At 38.4% G+C, this 25,086-nt stretch overlaps 1 protein-coding gene across 5 annotated transcripts in view; it reads right to left on the reverse strand.

The window, feature by feature from the left end:
* Nucleotides 1–25,086, reverse strand: part of B3GALNT2 (beta-1,3-N-acetylgalactosaminyltransferase 2) — a 42,188-nt gene that overhangs the window by 7,210 nt on the left and 9,892 nt on the right. For 3 of the 5 annotated variants that reach the window (XM_043511399.1, XM_043511398.1, XM_043511401.1), the window contains exons 3-10: nucleotides 21,903–22,050; nucleotides 20,271–20,371; nucleotides 18,957–19,150; nucleotides 15,668–15,763; nucleotides 8,919–9,029; nucleotides 7,285–7,363; nucleotides 4,713–4,896; nucleotides 2,258–2,383 (exon numbers count right to left, since the gene is read on the reverse strand). In XM_043511399.1, the coding sequence (XP_043367334.1) occupies nucleotides 2,258–2,383; nucleotides 4,713–4,896; nucleotides 7,285–7,363; nucleotides 8,919–9,029; nucleotides 15,668–15,763; nucleotides 18,957–19,150; nucleotides 20,271–20,371; nucleotides 21,903–22,050 (1,039 nt within the window). Of the gene's footprint in view, nucleotides 1–2,257; nucleotides 2,384–4,712; nucleotides 4,897–7,284; nucleotides 7,364–8,918; nucleotides 9,030–15,667; nucleotides 15,764–18,956; nucleotides 19,151–20,270; nucleotides 20,372–21,902; nucleotides 22,051–24,649; nucleotides 24,694–25,086 lie in introns of all 5 variants that reach the window. The other 2 variants (XM_038395884.1, XM_038395885.1) reach the window with 1 other exon arrangement.

Genomic DNA, 25,086 nt, shown 5'->3' on the forward strand with positions numbered 1-25,086 from the left:
GGTAACCTGTGTAAACAGAGACAAGTAATGGAGTTTAATCTGAATTTAAGATTCTTAATATTTTGCCTGTGTCAAGACTGCTTCCTGAATGGCATCTTTCAGGTAACCAATTTTAAATATTTTCCTCAGTTTCAGAGGACTCTGTTAAGCTTGCTCAATTCACATTTTTCATTCTATTGAGCAGTGTGCCTGACTACAGTTTGGCCTTGGCAGTTTTTAGGTATCATCACAGAAAAATCATGGCTAAAAGGAGCAAAAATTAAGGAGAAGTGATAGCTCCATCTCTTGAAATTGTCAGATCCAAGACTGGATGCCTTTTTGGAAGTTGTTTTAGTCATACACAAATTACTGGCCTCAATATAGGTGTAACTGGGAGAATCTGAAAGCTCTCAACAGTCCGTTTGAGTTGGGAGTAGACAGCAGCGAGAATCTTAATGAGTTCATACAATGTGATTTTTGCAAAAAAGTCTGGGGTTTCAAGCCTGTCAGTTACCAGGACAGGACAGTAAGGATGGGAACTACCCTATGCAGTTGATACAGACTCTTAGTTTGAAGGTTAGATAAACCTTCCGGTGTAGGCTTGCTAATTATCATCATTAAAAATCTCTGAAGCCTCCTGTTTTTCTTTAATCTTAATTCATAACTAAGGGCCAAATTCTGAACTTTCATCCATTTTTACCCCCTTGACTTCAAGGAGTTACTCTTCTTTTACAACTTGAAGAGACCAGAATCAGTTTCACAGGGCAACCACCCTTAAAACTCATTTGACCAAACCTACCACTGATATCTCCGGACACCACCACTGAAACCAAGGAAATTATGCCACAGATTAATGTTGTCCTGTGTGTCTGCAGTTCTTAATGGGGTGACAGAGTTTCCATTATAAGCAAGGCCACTGCAAGATGAATGTAAATGCTGAGCCTAGACCCCTGGTTTCCCTGGCACACAAAAGTTGCAGTTTGAAACATTCTGGTGTTTTTAAACCATTTTCATTAAAATATGCTCAAATAAATTTGTTAGTCTCTAAGGTGCCACAAGTAGTCCTTTTCTTTTTTATTAAAATATGAGAATGTGATAATCTAGTCCGACTTTCTGAACAACACCGACCATAGAATTTTACCCAGTAATTGCTGCATCATGCCTGTAACTCCTGGTTGAGCTACAGTATATTAGAAAGACCATCCAATCTTGATTTAAGATTTTGAAGTGATGCAGAATTCACCATATTGTTGGTAAACAATTCCCAGGATTAACTAACTTCACTGTTCAAATTTGTATTTTTTTTCAATAGTAAATTCAATTTTCAGTGTGTCACAGATTATTTTATATTGACAAGCCATATCTGCCTTGTTCAGCTGTCAGTGGGGCAAAGCTGGCATTTTAGCTGGTGGATAGAGGACAGTTGGGATTTCTTGGCAACTAGAATGATGTAGTAGGTGGTTTGGGATAAGCAGCTTAGCTGGATGTTTTGGTAACACGATCAGTAGTAAAATAGATAATATTGACTTTTGTCAATTATAAACTTCAGAATACATGGTGCACCAGACTATAAAGCCAATTTTTTCCCCCTCATACACAACCCTGTATTCTGAAAATACACAACCCATTTTCAACCAGAAACAGTCATGCTGGCCTGAAAAAAAAAAGGTAAAATTCAAAACAATGGTATGTTGGTACATGCTTGCAGTTTTTAACTTCATCTTATTTCTACACAGAAATATGTATTACCTACCACTTCCTATATAATGACAGGTTTCAGAGTAGCAGCCCTGTTAGTCTGTATTCGCAAAAAGAAAAGGAGTACTTGTGGCACCTTAGAGACTAACAAATTTATTTGAGCATAAGCTTTCGTGCACCCGATGAAGTGAGCTGTAGCTCACGAAAGCTTATGCTCTAATAAATTTGTTAGTCTCTAAGGTGCCACAAGTACTCCTTTGCTTTTTGCACTTCCTATATGTTACAGAGAAATGTTATGTGCCACCCAATGCAAGTTATAGCCCAGTATCAGAGGGGAAAAAGAGTTCTAGCTATTGTAAGGGCACATTCTAGAACAATCATCAGCTGGCTTCTGCAACTCAGGATCCAGGCCTGCTCTGACTGAAGTTATGGAGCTTTACTAGTGACTTGAAGTGGGCACAAGGGGGGGCTCCATAAGGATGCTGAACAGAATTTTATAGCAGTAAAAGGTTCCATAGACATATGGAGAAATTAAAAGATCCATGAAAAACCTCAGTAAGCAGAAGAGTTTGAGACTCACTTTCCCCACCAGATATTTGGCCTGTCGAGTTTTTCGTGCATTATCCTGTTGAACACAGCTTCCAAATTTATGTAACAGTCGTCATCTGTCTTCAGCAACAAATCAAAGTTAGCTGATTCTACTGTCCTGTTGCCAAAAGAGAATGGTGATGATTTACTGGGAAATAATTTTAAACTGCATTACAACTCAACAACGTAACCTGGATGCAACATAAACAGTGAAAGGACCCATTGGAAAGGTAAGCCATTTGTCCTCTTCCTTCTAAATGTTTTTTTCTATAGACTGATAGCGACGACTGTGTACTAGTTCTAAAGAAGAAACACATAGCTGTTGTATTATTTTCATGGGTTTGTACAAAATATGAAAGGAACCTGAGGTAGGATTTTTGCTATCCAGTACAGCTGATGAGTTTAACTTACAATGAATCTGTCTAAAACAGTACTGACCTCAAAAGGATAGGAACTCCTGCTGAGAACTACATCACAGCTATTAATGCCAGGAATTGTATAAAGGGCTGGTAGTCCAGCTAGCCTTCTGTATGAGAACAGCTGGTTCAAGGGCAGTGCAACTAGGAAAGTTTACAAGGAATGATTTGTAGTAATAATTTGGTGCTTACCCTCTGTAAAGCACTCTCCAAATATTAAATGGGTAATCCTCAACATCCCTGTGAGGTACATACATTATTTTACAGATAGAGAAGCTGACTGTAAGGAGAAACTCAAAGAATTAGAGTGAATTATTCCTTGGTTTATCCAGAAAGACAGGCTATGTTTTGAAGGACATTCCTATATATTCACTTCCCCTAACTAGCAAACTGTTTTCCTTAAATCCTTTATTACTGAAAAAGAAACAATTTTCTGCTAATGGGCAACTAGTCACCACGGAGAGTTAGATGACTTCAACTTTATTTCCCCTTTTAGCAATCAGAAGTGTTCTTCTGTTTCTCATTTGTGTATTCTACACTATTCGGCACATTCCTTTGGTGGCTTTAAAAAAACCAAACACCACAGGTAGCATTTAAAGTTATTTAACAAGGGAAGAATCAGCCCAAGTTAAACATTAGTAATTCCAGTGTCTTCAACAGTTACTCCTTATTTACAAGAGTGTGAACAGAGAACCAAGCCCATTGTCTTTACTGATGTATAAGCATATTTTTGGAATATATATGCATAGTTGTAGGAGATTTGCTGCACATATCTAAACAGATCTCCTTAGACTATTTTATGCAAGAGGTGCCATAAAATATGCTTGAACTTTCAGTTAAATGTTCTCCAGTTCATTATCAATGCTATTTTTAAAGTTCCGATGACTCAATTCTGATGGTATTACTCACTGAGGTCTTGATCCTGCAATGGAATTATTCATGTGTGTGTGTGTGTGTGTTTGGGGGAGGGGATTACTGTTTACAAATAAATAATAATAAATGCCCATATATATTGTAAACTGAGCTTAGAACTGAAACTATGCAATGTTCAAAATGTTCTGGTATTTGTTTTTGATAATTACTCATGTTCATATCTTCCAATACATTTATGTTGTGAAAATGTACTGAAACTAAACAGAATTTAAAATAAAAAACAACTAATTTTTAGAATGAAAGGCTGTGTTTTTTCAGCTTTTATGGCTAACATCTCCAAGAAACTGAAACCTTTAAAATACATTTTACTCCAAAGAGTTTGCAGGTATTATCAATTGCTTTTTCAATTCATGTTCTAGATTGATGCTTCAGTCATTAATGTTTAGACCCTATTTTCACACAAGACAGAGGGCTCTGGCAGTAGCAGGCAGCTCTTGTGCTACTGTTGTCATGACAAAGGGTGCTCAAAGCTATTTGGAAGGCCTTTCTGGTCTGAGTGCTGAGCCTCTCCATGGTGGGTGCTTGGTCCCATGAGGCACTGAGCACTTCAAGCTGAAATCTACCTTGCAATGGAAATTGAGGGTGCTCAGGACCTTACAGGGTTGAACCCTTTGGTCGTGATACAAAGCCCACTGGGGTCAATGCCAGTCTTTCTGTTGACTTCCATGGGCTTCTGATCAGGCCTTATGTTTGTAAATCAGGCTGATAGCCAGCATTTAAATTTAACCTGCTGGTTTTCAGATTGGTTTGTGATTTCATGCAGTTAGCAAACATCCCAGGTAGGGTTAAATCATGCCCACAACCTTAACTTGCATATTTGAATTTGTGGAGCAGAAATCTGTTTTTACAGATATTTGGGGTGCGGAAGGGAAGGAGTTCAGTCAGTAAAGATCAATCCTAAAAACCAAGCTCTCCCTTTTAATCACCAGATGGAGTAATACAATTTTGTCCCTTGTAGTGTGAAAACTAAAACAATTAAAAGAGTAAATAATTTCCAGTTATAGTGTGTAAATTTTCAGAATACAGCATATCAGGGACTATCTGGCACAAGTAGTAACCAGGGAAATCCTTGATAAAAAATACTTTTTTCCAACCTACCATCGGTAGAAGTTCAGTAATTTGGCTGGAACATTTCTGTAGGTGTCAACAACATCTACAAAAACAATATCATCATAGGCTCCGCTTTCTTCCTTCAATAATGCATCCTCCTCTTCAAGGTTTTTTAAGTGGTTTACAAACCTTTCAGGGCGAGTATGAAGGCTTTGTAAAAGATCACCACCTTCTGAAGGGGAAGAAGGAGAAATTATACATAGCCAAAATTACACATCTGTTAACATCCATGTGCAGTACACTACAAACAGCTGTGTATATTTTTTTTGTACTAGAAGCAGCATATTTACATATTTATTTTATCAGTAAGCATCCAGCCAAAATCTGGATTTAGGAAATTTTGCAATTTTTTTAAAAAATGAAGGCACTAATTTTACAAGTTTACAATGATAAAAAGTAAAAGTTGCAGACAATACTTTTGGGGCGGAGGGCGGGGGAAGAGTCATACATATACCAAATTCACGGTCCCTTTTGGTCAATTTCACGGTCAGAGGATTTTAAAAAATAATAAATTTAATGATTTCAGCTGTTTAAATCTGAAATTTCACGGTGTTGTAATTGTCAAAGGTCTTGACCCCAAGAGGAGGTATGCGGGGGGCGCAAGGTTATTGTAGGGGGCGGGGGGTTGCAATACTGCTATCCTTACTTCTGCACTGCTGCTGGTGGCAACACTGCCTTCAGACCTGGGCAGCTGGAGAGCAGCAGCTGCTGGCCAGGCGCCCAGCTCTGAGGACAGAGCCGCTGCCAGCAGCAGCACAGAAAGAAGGATGGCATGGTATGGGATTGCCACCCTTACCTCTGTGCTGCTGCTGGAGGGGCACTGTCTTCAGAGCTGGGCACCCAGCCAACAGCCACTGCTCTCCGGCCATCCAGCTCTGAAGGCAGCACAGAAGGGTTTCAATACCAGGACACCATCCTCCCCCCGATAAGCTTGTGACCCCCACAACTCCCTTTTGGGTCAGGACCCCCAATTTGAGAAACTTTGATCTCCCCCATGAAATCTGTATAGTATAGGGTAAAAGCACACAAAATTACCAGATTTCACGGTCTGTGTTGCGTTTTCCATGGCCGTGAATTTGGTAGGGCCCGACATATAATGAAATTCCTAATGAAAAAGGAACAGAATGCTTCTTTGCTCTAATGAAAGAATTCAAAAGTCTTAAGAATGTTTTATACAAATTATCTGGCATTCTACTCTCTACTTTTTACAGGATAAGTAGGAGGGCTACCCAAGTTAATATCACTTTATCCTAAGCACATTTACCTGTAGCATAGACAGAGGCTGAAAACCAGGTTCTCACATACTGCTCTGACAAGGCTCAACCCAACCAATTTTCATGGTACAGTCGTGCTGGCTTGTCACGTCTACCACACTGAATAACCAGTTTTGCATAAGCATATTCAGGAAAAATGAGGGCAGGTATTCTGTACTACCTGAACTTTTAAGAATAGGGGGAGGAGGCGGCGGTGGGTTTTACACATGGTTTCAATGCACTTTAAGATCCTCCTGCACAGATGTATGGGAGATTAGACTGCTCAATCATATCGGCCAGTCCTATCTACTCAGCACGGAAATGGTGCTTGAATGTGGTTTGGCGTCCGACACGGTATTAATTGTTGTGTGGAGTCAACCATGTTACAATCTGATTACACACAGCACAGATCTGTAGTGGAGACAGGCACTTGCTACCTCAGAGGAAAGCCTAGAACTAGATCCATTATTCCCTTATTTTCCTCTTGTAGTAAAGCTTTAACTCACTTAAAAGTTTTTATAGGCCGAAGCTGGTTTGTGTTCCCCCAAACCACATTTTAAAACTAAGTTAGTTATTTTACTTAAGGAAAATAAATTTCTGCTTTTCCTTATGTCAGGGCAGACAAGCCAGCCTCACTTTTCAAAAGTGTTAATACAGAGCCACTTCAGTTTTTGCATTATAGCAGCTGCTCTGTGGTGCCAGTTTAGATGCTTCAGCGCTAGGTGGCCCAGAGACCATGCAGAGTTTGAAAGGGCTCCCAGAGGCTCTCACACAACCTGCTGAAATGGGATCAAAGGGCAACAGCATTGCTGGGAAAAGCAAGCCCACTTTAGCTTTAATGTCACCATTAGCCAACAGTTGCTCCACAGTGTTGCAAGATAAACTGCAGTTATTGTCTATTCTAAATATAGGGGAAAAGTGGTAACTGTTAGCACAAGTTGACTTCTTAAAGACAACCAATGTAGAACTTTTTTCTTTAACTTGGTCTTTTGACAACAAGAATTAAGGATGGGGACAGGGAAATAGTTTTGGACAGAAGGGGAAAAGGTTATTGTGTTAATAAAAAGACAGCAAAGAGATAAAAATTGGCTTAGCTGGGTGATAAGGAGCAACCAAAGATGTCAGTATGCCACCAAAATTTTACTTAGTACGGGACTTATATGAGAGAGGAATAAACTAAACGTAGAACTTCTTAGTCAATCAAATTAATATTGGACACAGTTTGATCATTCATTTCAGAGCTGTCGTTTAAATGTTCTATTATACGAGGATAGAGAGATGCTCTACTACATTTTTTGCAGACTTACCTTGAATAGTGTAAATAAAGCCTCCTGCTATTCCTTCCACACCTTCTGTGAATTCATGTGGCCATGAACCTTCTCCTGTCTGTTAGAGATTGATTAAAAACATTACAAAAAGAGAAATATGTCAGTAGCGAAAGTTAAGCTAATTCCCTCTCTAAATACAAAGTTTGATGTAACAACTAAGAATAAAACTATGTACAGAACATGTTTTTAGATGGTTATAATTTTAGGATAAGATTTTTTAAACATGCCTAAGGGATTCAGGTGCTCTATTGCCATTAAAATTAATAGCAATGAGGCATCCAAAACAAAGGCAGCTTTGGAAATCGTAGCATTAATTTCTGTGTTCTATTCCATCCTCATATCACACTGGAAAGCTAGACTTGAAATTAAGACGAAAGGGTTAAACTTTAAATGGCTAAAATATAATGGCTCAACATGCTGTTTGTGAATCAGCAGAAAGTGGTGACAAGGAAAGAATTCATCATCTTAGGGTTGCAGTAACTGGGCTAAAAGAAAAGAAGTACTTGTGGCACCTTAGAGACTAACAAATTTATTTGAGCATAAGCTTTCGTGAGCTACAGCTCACTTCATCGGATGCATTCAGTGGAAAATACAGTGGGGAGATGATTTATATACACAGGCAACATGAAACAATGGGTGTTATCATACACACTGTAAGGAGTGATCACTTAAGATGAGCTATTACCAGCAGGCGGGGAGGGGAGGAAGGAAGAAAACCTTTTGTATTGATAATCAAGGTGGGCCATTTCCAGCAGTTGACAAGAACGTCTGAGGAACAGTGAGGTGTGTGTGGGGGGGGAAACAGTTTTACTTTGTGTAATGACCCATCCACTCCCAGTCTCTATTCAAAAAAACTTCAAAAACAGACTCCAACGAGAGACTGCTGAATTGGAATTAATTTGCAAACTGGATACAATTAACTTAGGCTTGAATAGAGACTGGGAGAGAAAAACACTACAAAAGTTTTTCTTCCTCCCTCCCCTCCCCACCTGCTGGTAACAGCTCATCTTAAGTGATCACTCCTTACAGTGTGTATGATAACACCCATTGTTTCATGTTGCCTGTGTATATAAATCATCTCCCCACTGTATTTTACACTGAATGCATCCGATGAAGTGAGCTGTAGCTCACGAAAGCTTATGCTCAAATAAATTTGTTAGTCGCTAAGGTGCCACAAGTACTCTTTTTCTTTTTGCAAATACAGACTAACATGGCTGCTACTCTGAAACTAGTAACTGGGCAGAATTCACTGCTGGCAAAAATGGGTTCAAGAACAGTCTGATGCAGATTCAGCTGCAGTGAATCTGACCCATTATCTTTTAAGTCCACAAAGGGGAGGGTGAACTTTATATCCATGCACAGTGGAAAACAGGTCTTTAATACAGTCAGTGGCACCATTTTCTTGGTTCACCAAAGGGCTGGATCCCAAGGTGGGTATAAGTTGAAAATTAAACCAATAGAGGAAGCCAGACTGATATGACCTGAAATGACTGGACATTTACAAAGGAAATCTAGGGAGCACTGTGAAACGGGACAGAAAAAGATCTTAAGTTAAACATTTACCAACAAATAATTTATTATTGGAACACAAGTAGTATGAAGGGATGACACACCGTAGAGACTCTAAGAACTCCTCCTCCATCATTAACCATCACTTTGTGAAGATTCCTAGAAACAAGGCCTTGAAGGTCCTGGCTTTCCCACACAATAGTACCTTCAAAACTCTGTTAAGAAAGCACACCACAATTCACTATTAACAGGAAAAAAAATATATACACACACACAAAAACAGAAGTGCACACACAGCCCTATTTAACTTGCAATATTATGGAAAGTGCGGATTCCGCAATATCCAGCTTATACCGCAGTTTTGACAGCCGCTCTCATCCCCAGGTGGCCAACAACAGAAAATCGCATAAAATAATGAACTTTATCACTGCAAATAATAAGGTCCTTTTCTACAATTTTCCATGGCTTGTCCGCAACTCAGCTGCAATTTTTTGACAATCATCCTGCAATTCAAATAGGGACACACACACACACACACACACACACACACACACACACACACACACTTTAGAGAGTGGAATCAAATGGAAGTATCACAATTTTAATTAAAAAACAGTCAATTTTACATAAATGATAGTTTTATAATATAGCATAATGTTTTTACTTAGACTTCACTGCAATAAAATCAGTTATAGGTAAAGTGATGCGTCTATGAAACAGAACCAGACAATGTGCTTTAAGTCAAATAACTTATTTCTCTGCATCACGAGTGATATTAAACTTTAACAAGTCTATAATGAAATATTTTTCCTTTTATTTAAAAACTTTAAAATTTTATTTAAAGGTGAACTATAATTTTTAAAAATTAAGTATAAAAACCTATATTACAAACAGAATACATTATAAGAAATTTGAAAATCAATGCCTCTTTTAGTTATCTGACAAGACTTGAGATTAGGGATCTCTGTTGATCCTGCAACAATCACTGACATCACCAAAACTTAGAGGAAAGCAGGGAATTTCCTTTCTTCCCTTGGTACAGGTGTCATGAGTTGTAGCAGGAGAATCAGAGAACCCTGTCCTCAGTTCTTGGTATACAAGTAAAGGAGGAAATTATTGTCTTTTTTCCCTTTTTATTTAAACTGTATGACACTCTAAAAAAAAAAAAAAAAAAACCCTAAAATCCTACATCACTAAGAGGCTATATGTGTAACTTAGTTTGTAAAAAGCAGTTCAGTCCACCTTCAAACTGATTTCCTGAATGCTACATATTATCCATACAGTACATCTCATATATTACTATTAATTTTTGTTGAAAGTCTCTAAGATGGTTAGGAAGGGACAGAGGGAATGCAATAAAAGTTAAAGTAGTAATTTAAAGTTCTATAGTTTTTTTAAGTAATCCTGTTCTCGTCGATAGACTACACACTGAATACATTAAAATTAGTTTCATGAATGTTAAACCAAAGCAAATGATTTTGTTTAAAGCAATACATGATATAGCTTTAAATAAATTCCTCATCTTCTAAAACAAAAATTTTGACATACTGCACATAAAGGTAGCTATTCAAGCACAGAAACATCTCATCTTATTTACAAATGCAGACAGATCCTTAATGTTCAGAACTGTTTGCTAACTCTCTGCTGCTGTATGTCTCAGATCCCTGTAATCCTCTTTGGTTTCCATTTACCTGAGCCTCTCCTTTGACTTTTCCCCAACTCATTTCCTTGCATTATCATTTTCTCCAGATTGTCTCCTCTTACTGACACAGATCCAAAACAGTCCAGCTTGATTTCTTACAACTTCCTCAAGCTCTTTAACATCCTCCATCAAAAGGTCTTTTATGCCCTTAGCATGCTTGATATTCAGTCACAGCCACACATTTCAAAAGTCTCATATCCTCCATCGTCTGTTCCTTCTAATTAGTTTTATAGTTGAACAATAGACCAAATCAGTACTCATCCTGGTCTGATCTTTGTGCTCAATACCTCCACCCAGCTTATTTCTAATTATTTGTCATTCTAATATGACAAGTGGACCATTACTAAGACTTTTTTAATGTCAATGGCAGGATTCCCCATCACCCTAGGCTTTGAAACCTGGATAGCAGCACTTACCAAGCATCTGTATTTACAAGGTATTTTGGTAACTGCCCTTTCCCACAGTAACGATTTTTGCTTTAGAGATCAATAAATCTGGGCTCTAGTTCTAGCTCTGCCATTTGACTGTGTGTGCCCCGTTGGGCAAGTCACTTAGCCTGTATGTGACTCAGTTTCCTCCTCTGTAAAAGGGGATACGTAAATACTTCCTATACCACTTCAAAAAGGTCATTGAGAGACTTAATCAATTAGATCGTTGAATGCAAGGTGTTTTAGAAGTGCCAAATATTATTGCTTTACATCTTGAGAGATGTGAGCAAGTTCACTAACGACTTTAGCCTTCAGCTATTCTTATTCCAAGCTGCCTAATGGAAACTTCACATGGAAAAATGCTGAAAGGAGAACATTACCAGTGCACATCCTCTGTTTTCTCCCTATTTAAAGTCCATCCTCTCTGTAATGGGAGAGCATTGGCACTTATAATGAAGATTGGACAGGTGGACTGACATAATGTAATCCTGCTAAGCTCCTTTCCGAATGTTACAGTGCCATGCCTTTTGTTGTTCAGACCATTTCTCATTAGTAACAGTCTGCATATGGCACAGAGTCTCAATTCCATGCGAGTGGTCTGGAGCTCTGTGTAAAAAAAATAAAAATGCTTCTTTAAAACTTGCCTATGAACCCCTCCCTCATCCTTAGAAGTTTGCTGATTTGTGCTTGCTTGCTCCACAATCATTTGGAAAATGAATGACTGAGCCTGTCTTTGACACTCTGGCCTGCCAACTGCTTGTACTGAAGTTATATTTCCCTCCATCTTTCCTCACTCTTACAAGGATGAGCCAAACAAAAACAAAAACCAAAAAAAAAAAAAAAAAACAAAAAAAACCCCAGCACTTTAGCTGAAAGACAGATGAAGTTCTTTGGTAATTTGAACAATCCAATATTTCTTAATGTAGAGGAGTAGGGAAAGGTATTGTCTCATACCAATCTTGCAGCACTTAAACACTTCACTACAAACAGATCTCAGATAATTGGATGTCAATATATGTGCATTAAATCTCTTCTGGGTGGTCCTGAATGCTTCAGCATCTTAAATATCACAAAGACTATGTGACAAATGAACCCCATCTATCCAAATGAGAAATGTCATGTCATCCTGTAGATATACAATGCAAAAAAAAAAAAAAAAAAGAAAAAAAACAAAAAGAAAAACAGTTAACATAGTAAAATATCAATATAAAGCACTTGGAGTTTGTCTCTTTTCTAAACAATGCTTCAGACCTTTTTTTCAATAAGAACGCAAAAATGTATCAGTGGAACACTGTCAAACTGGGAGGATGTACCTAGTGGGGTCTTGTAGGGGTCTGTCCTGGGTCCAGTACTATTCAATATTTCATTAATGACTTGGATAAAGGAGTGGAGAATTACTTAATAAATTTGCAGGTAACACTAAACTGGGAGAGGTTGCAAGCACTTTGGAGGACAGGATTAGAATTTAAAATGAACTTGACAAATTGGAGAACTGGTGTGAATTCAAGATTAACTTCAATAAAGACAAGTGAAAAGTATTTCATTTAGGAAGGAAAAAATCAAACTACAAAATGGGGAACTGACTAGGCAGTAGTACTGTCAAAAAGTATGTGCAGGTTATAATGGATCACAAATTGAATAGGAGCCAACAATGGCAAATATCATTCTAGGGTGTATTAACAGGAATGTCTTATGTAAGACTTTGGAGGTAACCCGTCCTGCGCTACTTGGCTCTGGTGAGGCCTCAGCTGCAGTACTGTGTCCAGTTCTGGGTGCCACACTCTAACAAAGATGTGGATAAATTGGAGACTGTGTCCAGAAGAGAGTGACAAAAATTATAAAAGATTTAAAAAAACTGATTTATACGGAAGGGATAAAACAAACAAACCTTGGCATGTTTAGTCTAGAGCAAAGATGACTGAGAAGGGACTTTATAAGTCTTCATATATGTTAAGGGCTATTATAAAGAGGGTGGTGATCAATCGTTCTACATGCTCACTGAGGGTAAAACAAGTAGTAGTGGGCTTAATCTGCAGCAAGGGAGATTTAGGATAGATATTAGGAAAAACTTTCTAACTATAAGGATAGTTGAGCTCTGGAGCTGCCCTACACCGTATTAGGTTCCAAGGGAGGTGGTGGAATCCCCATCAGAGGTTTTTAGAACAGGTTAGACAAACGCTTGTCAGGGATGGTCTAGGTTTACTTGATCCTGCCTCAACACTAAGGGATGTACTAGATCACCTCTTGAGGTCTCTTCCAGTCTTATATTTCGATAAATTTATGTTACAGCTTGTATATATATTAATATTTATAGCTGGAAAATAAGAGGAAAAAATTACTAGTGGAAAAAACAATCAAAGAGTTACAGGAATAAAATTTGAGTTGTGCAGAAACCCATCCCATCTCGCTATACTGTTGGGCAAAATATGTTCTAAAAATTAATACCATACAGTATCTGCTGCGCATCATCATTTTAAATTAAATTTCTTCAGGGGTAAGAAATTTTAGCAGCATTAAATTGCATACAGAAAATACTAAAAGAAATTTGCTTACTTGACAAGCTAGACCACTAAAATGCTACTCTCTAGTAAACTGCTTAAGGAGACAAGCCAGGAGTTCTCAAACTTGTTTTTGCTGGGACCCCCTTTGAAAATATTTCAGGCTGACAACCTCTGCTCCCATACCATCCCACTCTTACTTCTGTGCTGCTGCTGGCAGCAGTGCTGTCTTCAGAGTTAGGTGCCCAGCCAGCTGCCTCTCTCATGACACCCCCTTCCCCCCCACGAACATCTTTGGTTCAGGACCCCCCCGGGGGAAACGCTGAGATAAAACTACCCAGTCAACTGCTACTTCCTCTCACAGGGACCTAAGTCCAAATTCATTCCTGTATTAACTCTTGTGAAATCAGTGGAATAATATCAAGGACTAAATTGGCCCTGAATGCCTAACTTACTCAGCCATTCATTTCCTCTCCCACATTTTCCACATAAACCACTTCACTATAATTTCTTCCAAGACCTAAAACCAGTGACAGAAATCTAGTTCTTTTAAGATGTACTTATTAGAACACTGGTTTAACAATAGAAGAGAACACACTTAAATTAAAAGAAGCCAAATTTTAAAATTATATCTGAAATATTTAGAGATTAGGAACTCAAACTGAAACTGCTCCTCACAGATGGGAGCTGTCACTCAGTCAGCATTCCCACTTTAGGTCAACAGAAGTTTCATTTGAGTAAGGACTGTTGGATTAATAGGGATTTGATAGCTGCTTTCAACTACCTGAAAGGGGGTTCCAAAGAGGATGGATCTAGACTGTTTTCAGTGGTAGCAGATGACAGAACAAGGAGTAATGGTCTCAAGTTGCAGTGGGGTAGGTTTAGGTTGGATATTAGGAAAAAAATATTTTTCACTAGGAGGATGGTGAAGCACTGGAATGGGTTACCTAGGGAGGTGGTGGAATATCCTTCCTTAGACGTTTTTAAAGCCCGGTTTGACAAAGCCCTGGCTGGGATGATTTAGTTGGGGATTGGTCCTGCTTTGAGCAGGGGGTTGGACTAGATGACCTCCTGAGGTCCCTTCCAGCCCTGATATTCTATGATTAGGCCCTAACTGTAATAATGTTAATTCTATTTTCTTCCCACACTCTTTTTTTTACTATGTTTCACCACTTCCTTCCAGTACAACCCTGAGAAGCACCATTTGATACCATATCCCTACAGTACAACCCAATCTCAAACTGCAGGCACCGTTCCCAAGTGGGATTGCAAAACCTAGGACCCAGCCTTTGGAGCTTAACTGCTGCTCAGAAGCAGCAATAGTGTTAACAATACCAACCCACCCCATGCAGCAGTGATTTCCAAACTTTTGAAAGCTGAGTCCCCACTTCAGGAAAATGAAACCAATCACACCCCTTGCACCCTGGCAGATGTGTTGTTAAAGGCATATGTGTTTTAATTTACACAACTTCTGTGCACTCTCCCACCTATGGCTAGTATTTCATGCACATTACCCTCACTTTGAGAAACACTAATATAGTGTAATTCATTATGTGATGCTTCCTCTCCTTTCTTGCATGTTTTGATGAGCAGTGAAACAACAACTAACAATGGTCACATTTGAAGTGCCATCATCTGTATTCAAATTAGTACCCACTGAAGCGAATAGGGAAGTTTACACTTCAGAGCTACTGTTTCAGGTTCTCTGCAAACTCAGGCAGATGCTTCTGCATTGTTTAAACCAATCTCATACTTTGAAAGTTTTCATTGCAACCATAATAGCTAAAGAAGTACTTTTTTCAAAATGAAAGCAGAGACTCAAGAGAACAACTGAGAGATCTGTCTGTGCCCCCTGGATAGTCCTTTGCACTTACCCCTAAAGGAAGAGGAAATAACCCACTGTATGGGAAACACTATCCCACAGAATGTTAGTGCATTTCCTCTACAGACCAAGATTTGGAGACAAATTCTCACATAAAAGCTTCTAAAACTAGCTCCACACCATTGAATCATTAAGAGATTTCTTAAGGCAGTGAACAGTAAATGAAAACCTCTAAAGCATTAGCTTTAAAGAGAGATACTAGCATCCAGAATGTGTAGCGTGAGTATTTCACCATCTCATGCCACTAACAGATATAAATAAAGCCTGAAAAATATAAATAGATGAAAAGTAAATGCCAGTCTTACAAATCAAATCAGCATGGGAAATTAAATACTGCACGTACCTCTGGCAAAATGAACTGTTCTACAGGTTTGTACCACAATCTGTTAACTTGCACTCCACAGCTAGGTGGGCTAAAGCGAGCACTGAAGAGAGCTTCCTGTGTGCAAAATAAAGAAAGGAAAACAAAAATAAGAAAAACTTATATTCTTAAATCACAAGGGCTGTAAAAACAATGCTAGCCTACATTATCTTAGTTAGTTCACAAAAGAAAGGACAAACTTCTTAAAGCAACCCCTAGCATTTTTTGTTCTAAACAATGTTAGCTATTTTTCATGCAGAAATAGCCCTTAAAACCAAACAGTATTTTGTTTTGAATTCCCTCCCTCCCATTTATTCACAATGAATATAGGGCTCATGAGAAGTGCTGAATTGACAACCCTGCAGAAGGTACCCCCCGCAGCTCCCAGCCGTTGTGGGCACCGGCGGGACCCTATAGCTCCCAGCCGCCTGCGGGCTGAAATCACAAAGGTCTTTGGAAGTCACAGATTCCATGACTTCCGCGATCTCCGTGACAAAAATCATAGCCTTAGTTTTAGGATTCATTTGATCTAAACCTATGAGAAATCCACAGTTTATAAAAATCTACCTGTCGTCATAGAGTTTAGGAAGTCTTTATACCACCAGACTATACCAGCATCATTAGAATCCATTGAGAAGAAAAAGGTAACCTTTAAAAGATGGCAGGCCAATGGCTTGTGCAGTGATAAGATGGCATATATGCAGGGGAAAAAAGGAGGCCAAAAGAAGTGTTGCAACAACTACAGATCTGGCCTGTGATGAGCTATATAACTACTAGGAAGATATGAAGGAGAAAAGACCAGCTGGAAACTCGCTAAAGCAAGAGAGGAAAATGATGAAAGATGTGAACGAGTCTGCTTATATTAGAAATGAGCAATCAGCAAAGTCTGACATGATTATTTTGAAGAAGGAAAAAAAAAAAAAAAAGATGAATGAGGAGAACCAAGAGAGGAACTCACAACTTTTAGGTTCAACCAGGGCATAATAGGTTGCAGGAGGAAGAGATTATAAAAGCATTAGGAAAATTAGAAAGGAAAAAGCACCCGGGCTTGATAAAGTACCAGTGGATGCACTGAAGTCGATGGGAAGGGAAGGCATCATGTATTTTACAAGTTTGTTCAATGATATTCTTAAGAAAGAGACAATGTCAGATGAATGATGTCAATGCTTTGTAGTGCCCATTTTTAAACAGAAAGGAGATATTACACTGTATACTAATCATCATCCAATGACGCTGATGCACATGCTATGAAAAGATAGAAGATTACTGAAAAGTAACTGCCTGGAATAGCTGAAAATTTGGAAGGGTCAGTATGGATTTATGCAGGGAAGGAGCATCACTGATGCCATATTTTTGCTGTATGAATCTTCCTGGAGAAGTTCAGAGAAAAGATAAAGCTACTGGGTATACCCTTTGTGGTCTTAGAGAAGGAATTTGCTCATGTACCAAGAGAATTAGTTTGGCGGAGTATGAGATGGCAAGGTGTGCCAGTTCCATTTTTCCAGGACATGTATGATAGAGTGACTACTGTAGTCAAAGCCAAATGGCGCTACCCAACAGAAAATTTTTAGTAAGCGTGTCCTGTATCAGGAGTCAGCACTGACCCCTTTTTTTTTGCCGCTGTCACGGATGTGACAAGTGATAATATACAAAGGGAGCTGCCTCAGAATATGCTGTTCCTGGATGGCTTAGTGATATGTGCCGAAGATTGTGATACCCTACAAACGAAGGGTGGCAACACAGTTAGGAGCAGGCAGGACATAGAACACTGGGGTAAAGACAGGTTTTGATCAATGAAGGAGGAGGACCAACCATAAAGGATATTACAGGCAGAGATCTTAGAAGAGTGAAAGAATTTAAATATCTAGAACCAATGAATGGTTGCTGGTAGTGGTGCCCTCCTGAATGATGCCCAGTATAGTACTAAAGCTGCTTGGTGCAAATGGCAGGAGCTGACCCAAGTTCTCTGTGATAAAAAGATACCAATAAAGTTAAAAGGTAGAGTGTATAAAACTGTAATTTGACCCATCCTAATGTACCAAACAGACACTTGACCAGCCACGAGAAATCATTATGCTCTCCACTAGAGAAATAAAGATGTTGAGATAGTTAAATGGTTGCAGACTCCATGGTAGGAAACAAAATAAGGTTAAGAGGGCCTAACGTTGGTTGCCCATCTGAAGACAAGTTGAGGGGGGCTAGGCTACTTTGGTATGGGCTATATTGGTAGGATGGCCCTTGAAATGACCATGGACAGAAGACAACCAAGGAGGAGGGCAAAGACTCGGTAAAAGGACCAGATATCAGAGGACCTTAGAGAGACCAATTTACATGACAGAGAGGCATACAATCATGGGTTTTGGAAGAAGGCTATAAAAGCTGCCGACCCAGAACAGGGAAGTGGAAATAAAGACGACAACAATGACTATAGATGACCTAAAGTTTTGAGTCCATAACAGAGCTGGAAAACTACATAAGATAATTACACTGGTTATGTGCTAAATGATAACAGTGTGCAACTTCTAGATGTCTAGCTAGAGAGTGGATCAGATTATAGAACAAGAATTACTATCTTAACTGTATTTCCTTACTTGCAAACATTCAAAGGGTGGTGGTTTTTGTTTGTTTGAATACATACAAGTCTAAGTTATTGATAAACTTGTATAACCTTAATTTCAACTAAAACTGTTTTGTCTTGGAATTACAAGGAACATTTAATCAAGAAGCATTTCTATTAACCCAGACATTACTAATCTAAAGAAATAGTCTACAGTTATACAGAAAAAATAATATTTTAATATTAAAAGTTTGTAAACCCCAGTTTTTCACATTCACCAGATGACAAATGTGAAATAGGAAAGATTTATAGTTATTCAGCAGACAGTTCTTAAGAGTGCAGTAGGAAAGAAAACTCTTATTAGTGTATGATAGGTGAAATCATTAATTTGCTAGGTCATTAACACATACATCTCATTCTGCAGGAATTCAGAGTAGCAGCCGTGTTAGTCTGTATTCGCAAAAAGAAAAGGAGTACTTGTGGCACCTTAGAGACTAACAAATTTATTAGAGCATAAGCTTTCGTGAGCTACAGCTCACTTCATCGGATGCATCCGATGAAGTGAGCTGTAGCTCACAAAAGCTTATGCTCTAATAAATTTGTTAGTCTCTAAGGTGCCACAAGTACTCCTTTTCTTTTTGCAGGAATTCAATCCATGATAGAAAGAAAAAATGTGCTTTAGTCCTCTTTGGAAAGATAACTATAATACTGTACCTCCTGTTCTGCCTGGTACAGTTTTACAGTGATATTCCTCTGGAATCCCACACCAGTAACATCATAAAATACCCCAAGACTAGTAATGACGATGGGGTAAAGAACTCGGAAGTTCACACTGACAATGCGGTCTTCAGAAAGCACTGAAGGTGTATCTTCAGGGAGACTGAATGCTTCGATTTCTTGATTCAAAACTGTATTTTAAAAAAGGAACAAGGATTATACTTGCAACGTGAATAGATTTATCATTCTGGAATTATGTATACATGGGAATGTCTGATGAATAATTAGCATGGCTGGCAAAGTGCACAAAGGTAATCAAATTCCAGAGGAAAGATGACTGACTGCATACTGCTGTAAGGAGACGCTTAGAATAATTTAGTTGCCTGCTGGTTCCCAGCAACTGTAAGTCAGTGCTTGAGCATGTACAGAGAGCTGAACGGAAGTGCGCACACACACACTTATATATAACACCTTGCTCTATTTAACGAGACCAGCGGTTTTATTCCATCTCCTTCAGGAATCTGATTTATCGTTTGGAGGCTGAATGGCAACGACTGCTGCTTAACTGGAACAAAATTAGCAGAAGTGGCATTTAAAGTAACTCATTCCAAAAAGGCCAAGTGCATTTTACCAGGAGTTAGAATCATAGTTGTGAAATTCCAATGTAATAGTTGCAAAGTAAATATTCAACGGAGGGAAAATGAAAGGCAGGAAATATAATTTTAGTTATGTATTTTATTGAGGACAGTGTTTCATTTCAAGTATTTTCTGACACTTATATTTTAAACAATTGCCTCTTCTCCTAAGGACAGATTCTGCAAACACTATCAGATGTAGTATTCACTTCAGTAGAAGTGGCCTCACATGGTCTTGTGGCCAAGACACCGGACCTGGACGATCTGGGTTAAGTTGTCAGTTCTAAAGCAACACAGACTTGTGCAAACTTGAACAAGTCATTTAATGCTCTCTGACTCAGTTCCCCATCTGCAAGGTGGGAACAATAGCCCCACATGACAGAGATATTGAAAAGATAAATTAATTGGGGGAGATTTTCCAAGAGACAAAGGATGTCCAACTCCAATGAAAGTCAATGGTCTGCCCTTTGTGCCTTGGAAAATCTCCCCCATTAATGTCTGCATATGGGGCTGAGAGGTGGGCTATATAAGTGCCTACATAGAGAGTAAGCTCTAAGTCCAATAGTACTTGCAGGATTGGGCCCTTAACTGGGACAGCCCCTAAACCATCCGTGTGTTGCAACAAAGAGGATTCTGTTTAATATGATATAATAGTTTAAAAGATTATCATTCATACCTGGGTTAGTAATGTTCAGAAGTTTGCAGGAGTAAGGATCTTCTCTGTCCTCCACTGGCACACCACAGCCATGTGCACCTATTATAAACTTCACAAGGACACTAAAATAATTTGTTTTTATTAACACCTGTAATTTATTTTCATCTTCAACATGCTAATTTCAATGCAAAGACCTGTCCTTCCATAGTTTGAGCTTTCTGATCACCTTAAAACATTAGTCACCAAAGCCTTTAATAGTGATTTTGTTTATTTGGAGTTTGACAGAAGAATAAATATTATTTAAAACTGAACTTGGCTCATAAGACATTGTGCTTAGACATCCTATTCTTGACCATCTATTTATTTTAGCGAGTTAGCTGCACAAATCTCTGATAAAACACTGTATTGATACACATAGACAGCCAAGTGCTGTCATTTTAAAAGAATTAGTAGTTCATTAAAAGATAGTTAACTAAGAAACTATTCACATCAGGCAGAATGAGGAATTTCCTGTTATCAGTTGTTTTATTTCTCATTTTATTAAATAATGGGACATATCTGCAAGTTCTGTAACTATTACAGCATCCATCTCAATTTAGACATTCCAATTGTTAGGAAGTAGCAATTCAATATGGAAAACAGAAACCTACTTTAATGCAATTTTAATGTTGAGAGATCAATTCCAAAAGAGAAGAGAAATTCAAAATTTATAGTCCCCTCAGCAAACATGATCCTGCCTGTGCTCAAGTATTCTCTGCTAAATAGTATGCCACACTGAGTGTGTCATATAACGTACACATCTCTGCAATGAAGCGTAAGGTAAATTTGCTGTGGAAACCATGACTGCATTTCCTGATTTTGATGCGATTAAAACCTGACCCATGATGAAGCATGAACATTGAATGTTGGTAATTTCCTCCTCTGACTCAAGGTAAAACTCGTAAACACTGTATGAAAACTTTAATAAGGGCTCAATCCTGAAAGGTGCCAAGGACCATCTGTTCCTAGAGACACACAACATCAGGACCTATGATTTAAAGTCCCCCCAGCCTCTGTTTGTATGTGAATGATCACAACAAACATGGAAAGTGTGGTTATTTGGCTATGTACGCCTTCAAAAACAGTCCATTTCAATTAATGCACCATCAGAAACAGCCTTTTTATGAACAGAGGGTGGTACTTTGGTGCAGCTAAACACAGTCAACAAAATAGCTTTGCTGCACATGCTCAGCAATACATTTTTATCATTGTTGTATCTTGCTACCAAATTTCTCCTGACATCAAAACAGAACTAAGGTTACATACATGCCAATTACTACACTGTAAAATAAATCCACTTGTGTCATCCAACTACACAGAGCAACACTGTGAGCATTTCTTAATGGATGAAAAACACTCTTGCACACATTCAAGTAACAAATTTTAATCACATTCAAAAAACTGATTTCAATCCAGAGTGCAATATTATTTTATTAAATTTAAGGGGGAGTTAAGAATGAAAGTGCCCTGTCAGTCATAATAAAAGGTGTTTACCAGCATGAACCTATATTTATTTTTTCCAAAATAAAGAATAAGAAACAAACAACATTTACTCATTTGGTTCCTAGTTTCTCACCCAGCCCAAGTAATATAAATTATTTATAAAAGGTTTACCGAGGGCTCAGAGCTGGATGTTGTTTCAAGTGCTTGAACCAAGTGTTCCTTATAACATTCCGCAGCTCATGATTGTGTCGAGCTGATAATACACCGACGATAACATCGTAATGTTTCAGTTCCCACTGAGGAAGGAAAGCCAGTGGACCTAAGAGTTTGAAACAACAACTATTTATTATAGAAACATAAACCCACATGTCTGAGTTGTAAACGTTAATTAAAAAACACATCAAAAGTAAGTGTATTAAGCGTCCTGAGCATTAAAAAACAGAAACAGCATTTGTGTCACATTGTTTGTCAAAAGCCTGGAAGATGCTTTCAACATGCCACAACTACCATTACAGAGCTGTGAAATTATTACAGGAGAGAACAGAGAAAATGACTGCTGGTAAATTAAAGTAACCAAATGCATGACACCTGCAAAGCAAACGAAAGAAAACCCCTCTGAAGGTTGAATGATGGGACAGCCAATTATGCATGTGTGTGGCTGCCTTCTGAGCAAGCTGCTCCCTGACAGCACATCACAGCTGTTCTCCACATTTTGCATAGGCTACCAGAAACCTTCTGGGTGAAATTCAAGGTGCTGCTTACAATCTGCAAAATCCTAAATAGCCTGGCCTCAGCTGCCTCCTGGACAGCCTTTCCTTCTCTGACCTACCACAAAACCCAGGGCCTAGTCATTCTTGACATCGGGCTTTCACCTCTAGACTATATCCACTTAAGCTGAGTGTGGTCACAGAGAGTGTTAAGAGACATGTCTTTGTCCATGGTGGCACCATTTCCACTGCCATTTAGTTTATTGGCAGGGCCTTCCTAGTCTCTGCCCTTGTAAAGTTGTGAGAGTTGGAAAAAGGGTTGGGGGGGAGCGGGGGTATTATCTCCCTATAGAAGGTAAATGTTTTTGCCTTGCTCAGTTGTGGGCATGAGTCATCCCCAGATATACCAGCAATGGGCTTCATCATAAATGCTAGTAATAACAACATTTAGTTCTTGCTAAGCATTGTTTCTAAAATTTAGAGATTATAAAAATGGTACTTCCTTTAAAGTGAGATTCTGACTAAAGAGAAACCTGAGAAGTATGGCTAGGAGCCCACAAGCAATCAGACAGACCTCTAATATGGATCTGCGTGGTTTTGCTCATCAGCCATTCTAAAGCCAAGAGAGAGAGGTTTATATTTAGCAGGGGTGAGGTATCATTTCCATCTCACTCTCCTTAATTTGAGACCTAAACCAGTTAAAATGACTGAGTGCCAGAGTTCTTTAACACAATTACTCCAAACAATACAGACAAGGTCATGTTAGATGTCTAATTTTAGGGTGTCTAAAAATATCTGCAAGTTACTTATTATAACCAGATTACACAACATTATGTTCCAGACTTCTATCCACTACACCAGTGTCCTCATTAAACACTGAGAAGGAAACGTGTGTCACGGTGACTGGACATGTGTGACCTGGGACTGAATTGAAAGAGAAGTAAAATAAAATTTCTGAAAATCCTACACCCATTGTGTCTCTGTAACAGACATTTTGCAGGAAAGGCACACAATATTAGATTTTAAAGTAAATTTACTTCTGCAAGCTGTTTAAACGTGGATGTTTCAGCACACTTTCAATCTTCACATACCATAGGTAGAAAGTTAAGATATTAGTTTAAATTAAAAGAATTTACATAACCTAGAAACTAACTCTGAAGGAGACAAAAAATATCTCAAAACATTTTATTTCTACACAGACTAGCATTTCTTCCTCAGAAACCTGCATGTTTTCACTAAAGCCGATAGTTACGGCTCTTGTAACAAATAAACATACACTGCAGTTTTGGCAGGTTTCAGGAGTGAGATTTGTTTGCTGCACATAAGTGTGTATAAATGCTCTGTCTAAGTAATGCCTGGCAAGTGTTAGAGGAGAGAATTCCCAGCTCATGTCAGACAATTTTTCAAATCAGAATACCATTTGGTTTTCCCTTATATAGGTAAATGCTGATTATCTGGAAGTTTTAGATGTCCCCATCTACATTTATACAATTAGAGTTTGCCAGTACTCCATATTATCTGGTAAAACAGCCACATGCCTGGTGGGACTGCAATATCAGAAGTAGCTCACACTTCCTCTTGTAATTCCTCCTCTTCCCCCTTCTCCTCACATATACCGTCCCTTACCTGCTTCTGCTCTATTTATTTCATTATGTTTTATATATCCTTGGCACTCTCTTTGTTTTGGTTACAGAGAGGCAAATATTAATTTAGCTTAAATCAATTTCTCTCAATTTAAGATAAACTGAAACAGGCCACTCAAACCAAAATAAGAGAGTGTCTACACAGGGTTTTGCACTGATTAAACTAAATTAGTTTTAAAACTGGTGAAACTCTCTCATGTGGATACAATCCCTTAACAAAGCACTTCATAGAGGCAGTCAGAGAGCCTTCAGAATTAACCCGGTTGAGATTAGAGGTAGCAGGTCCCTTCTCTTTTGTTTCACACTGCCCGTAGATTTAGTAAAACGGCACCGCATCAGTACTTTCAGAAAGTTGCCTTCTCAGTCATGAGGTAGTCACTTTTTAAAAAATGAAAACATATTTTGCTGAAATTGATGAATAAGTCCCCTGTTTGCCAGGCAAAGCTTCCTATTTATTACTGGTAAGTGGGAAAGAGCATTTATTAAGCTCTAATGGAAAGGGTAACAGTTTGTCTTTAAACTAATATAAAGAAAAGATAAAACTAAAGGTACAGAAAAAGATATTAACCTATGATGTACCATTCAGGAAGCAAGAACATTGATACATGTGATCTGCAATAAAAGTTCAGAGAAAACTATTAGTGACTTCTGAGTCAATCATGGTGAAGTATTTATACATGCAATCATTTTATATTTAACTCAGAAGTGAACAAACTTACTGCATCATCATACAACTATTTCCACACATTCACAAGCTAGTTTTCTTTATGCATGTAACAGCAGCCTCCGATGTTGTCTCTATTATTGTTTAGCATATTATGAATAGTAATTAATAATAAGATATTCTTACCTTATACTGATTATGTAACTATCTGTTTACAACTTGCAGTTTCTAAAAAGCTTAAACACAAGAAATGAATCATTGTGGTTTGAGGGGCAGGGCTGGAAGCCAGACCTCTGGAGTTCTAATTCTGGCTGTGTTATGGACTCACTGTGCCCCTGAGC

The sequence above is a fragment of the Dermochelys coriacea genome, chromosome 3 (genome assembly GCF_009764565.3).
Source record: "Dermochelys coriacea isolate rDerCor1 chromosome 3, rDerCor1.pri.v4, whole genome shotgun sequence".
NCBI classification, from domain to species: domain Eukaryota; kingdom Metazoa; phylum Chordata; order Testudines; family Dermochelyidae; genus Dermochelys; species Dermochelys coriacea.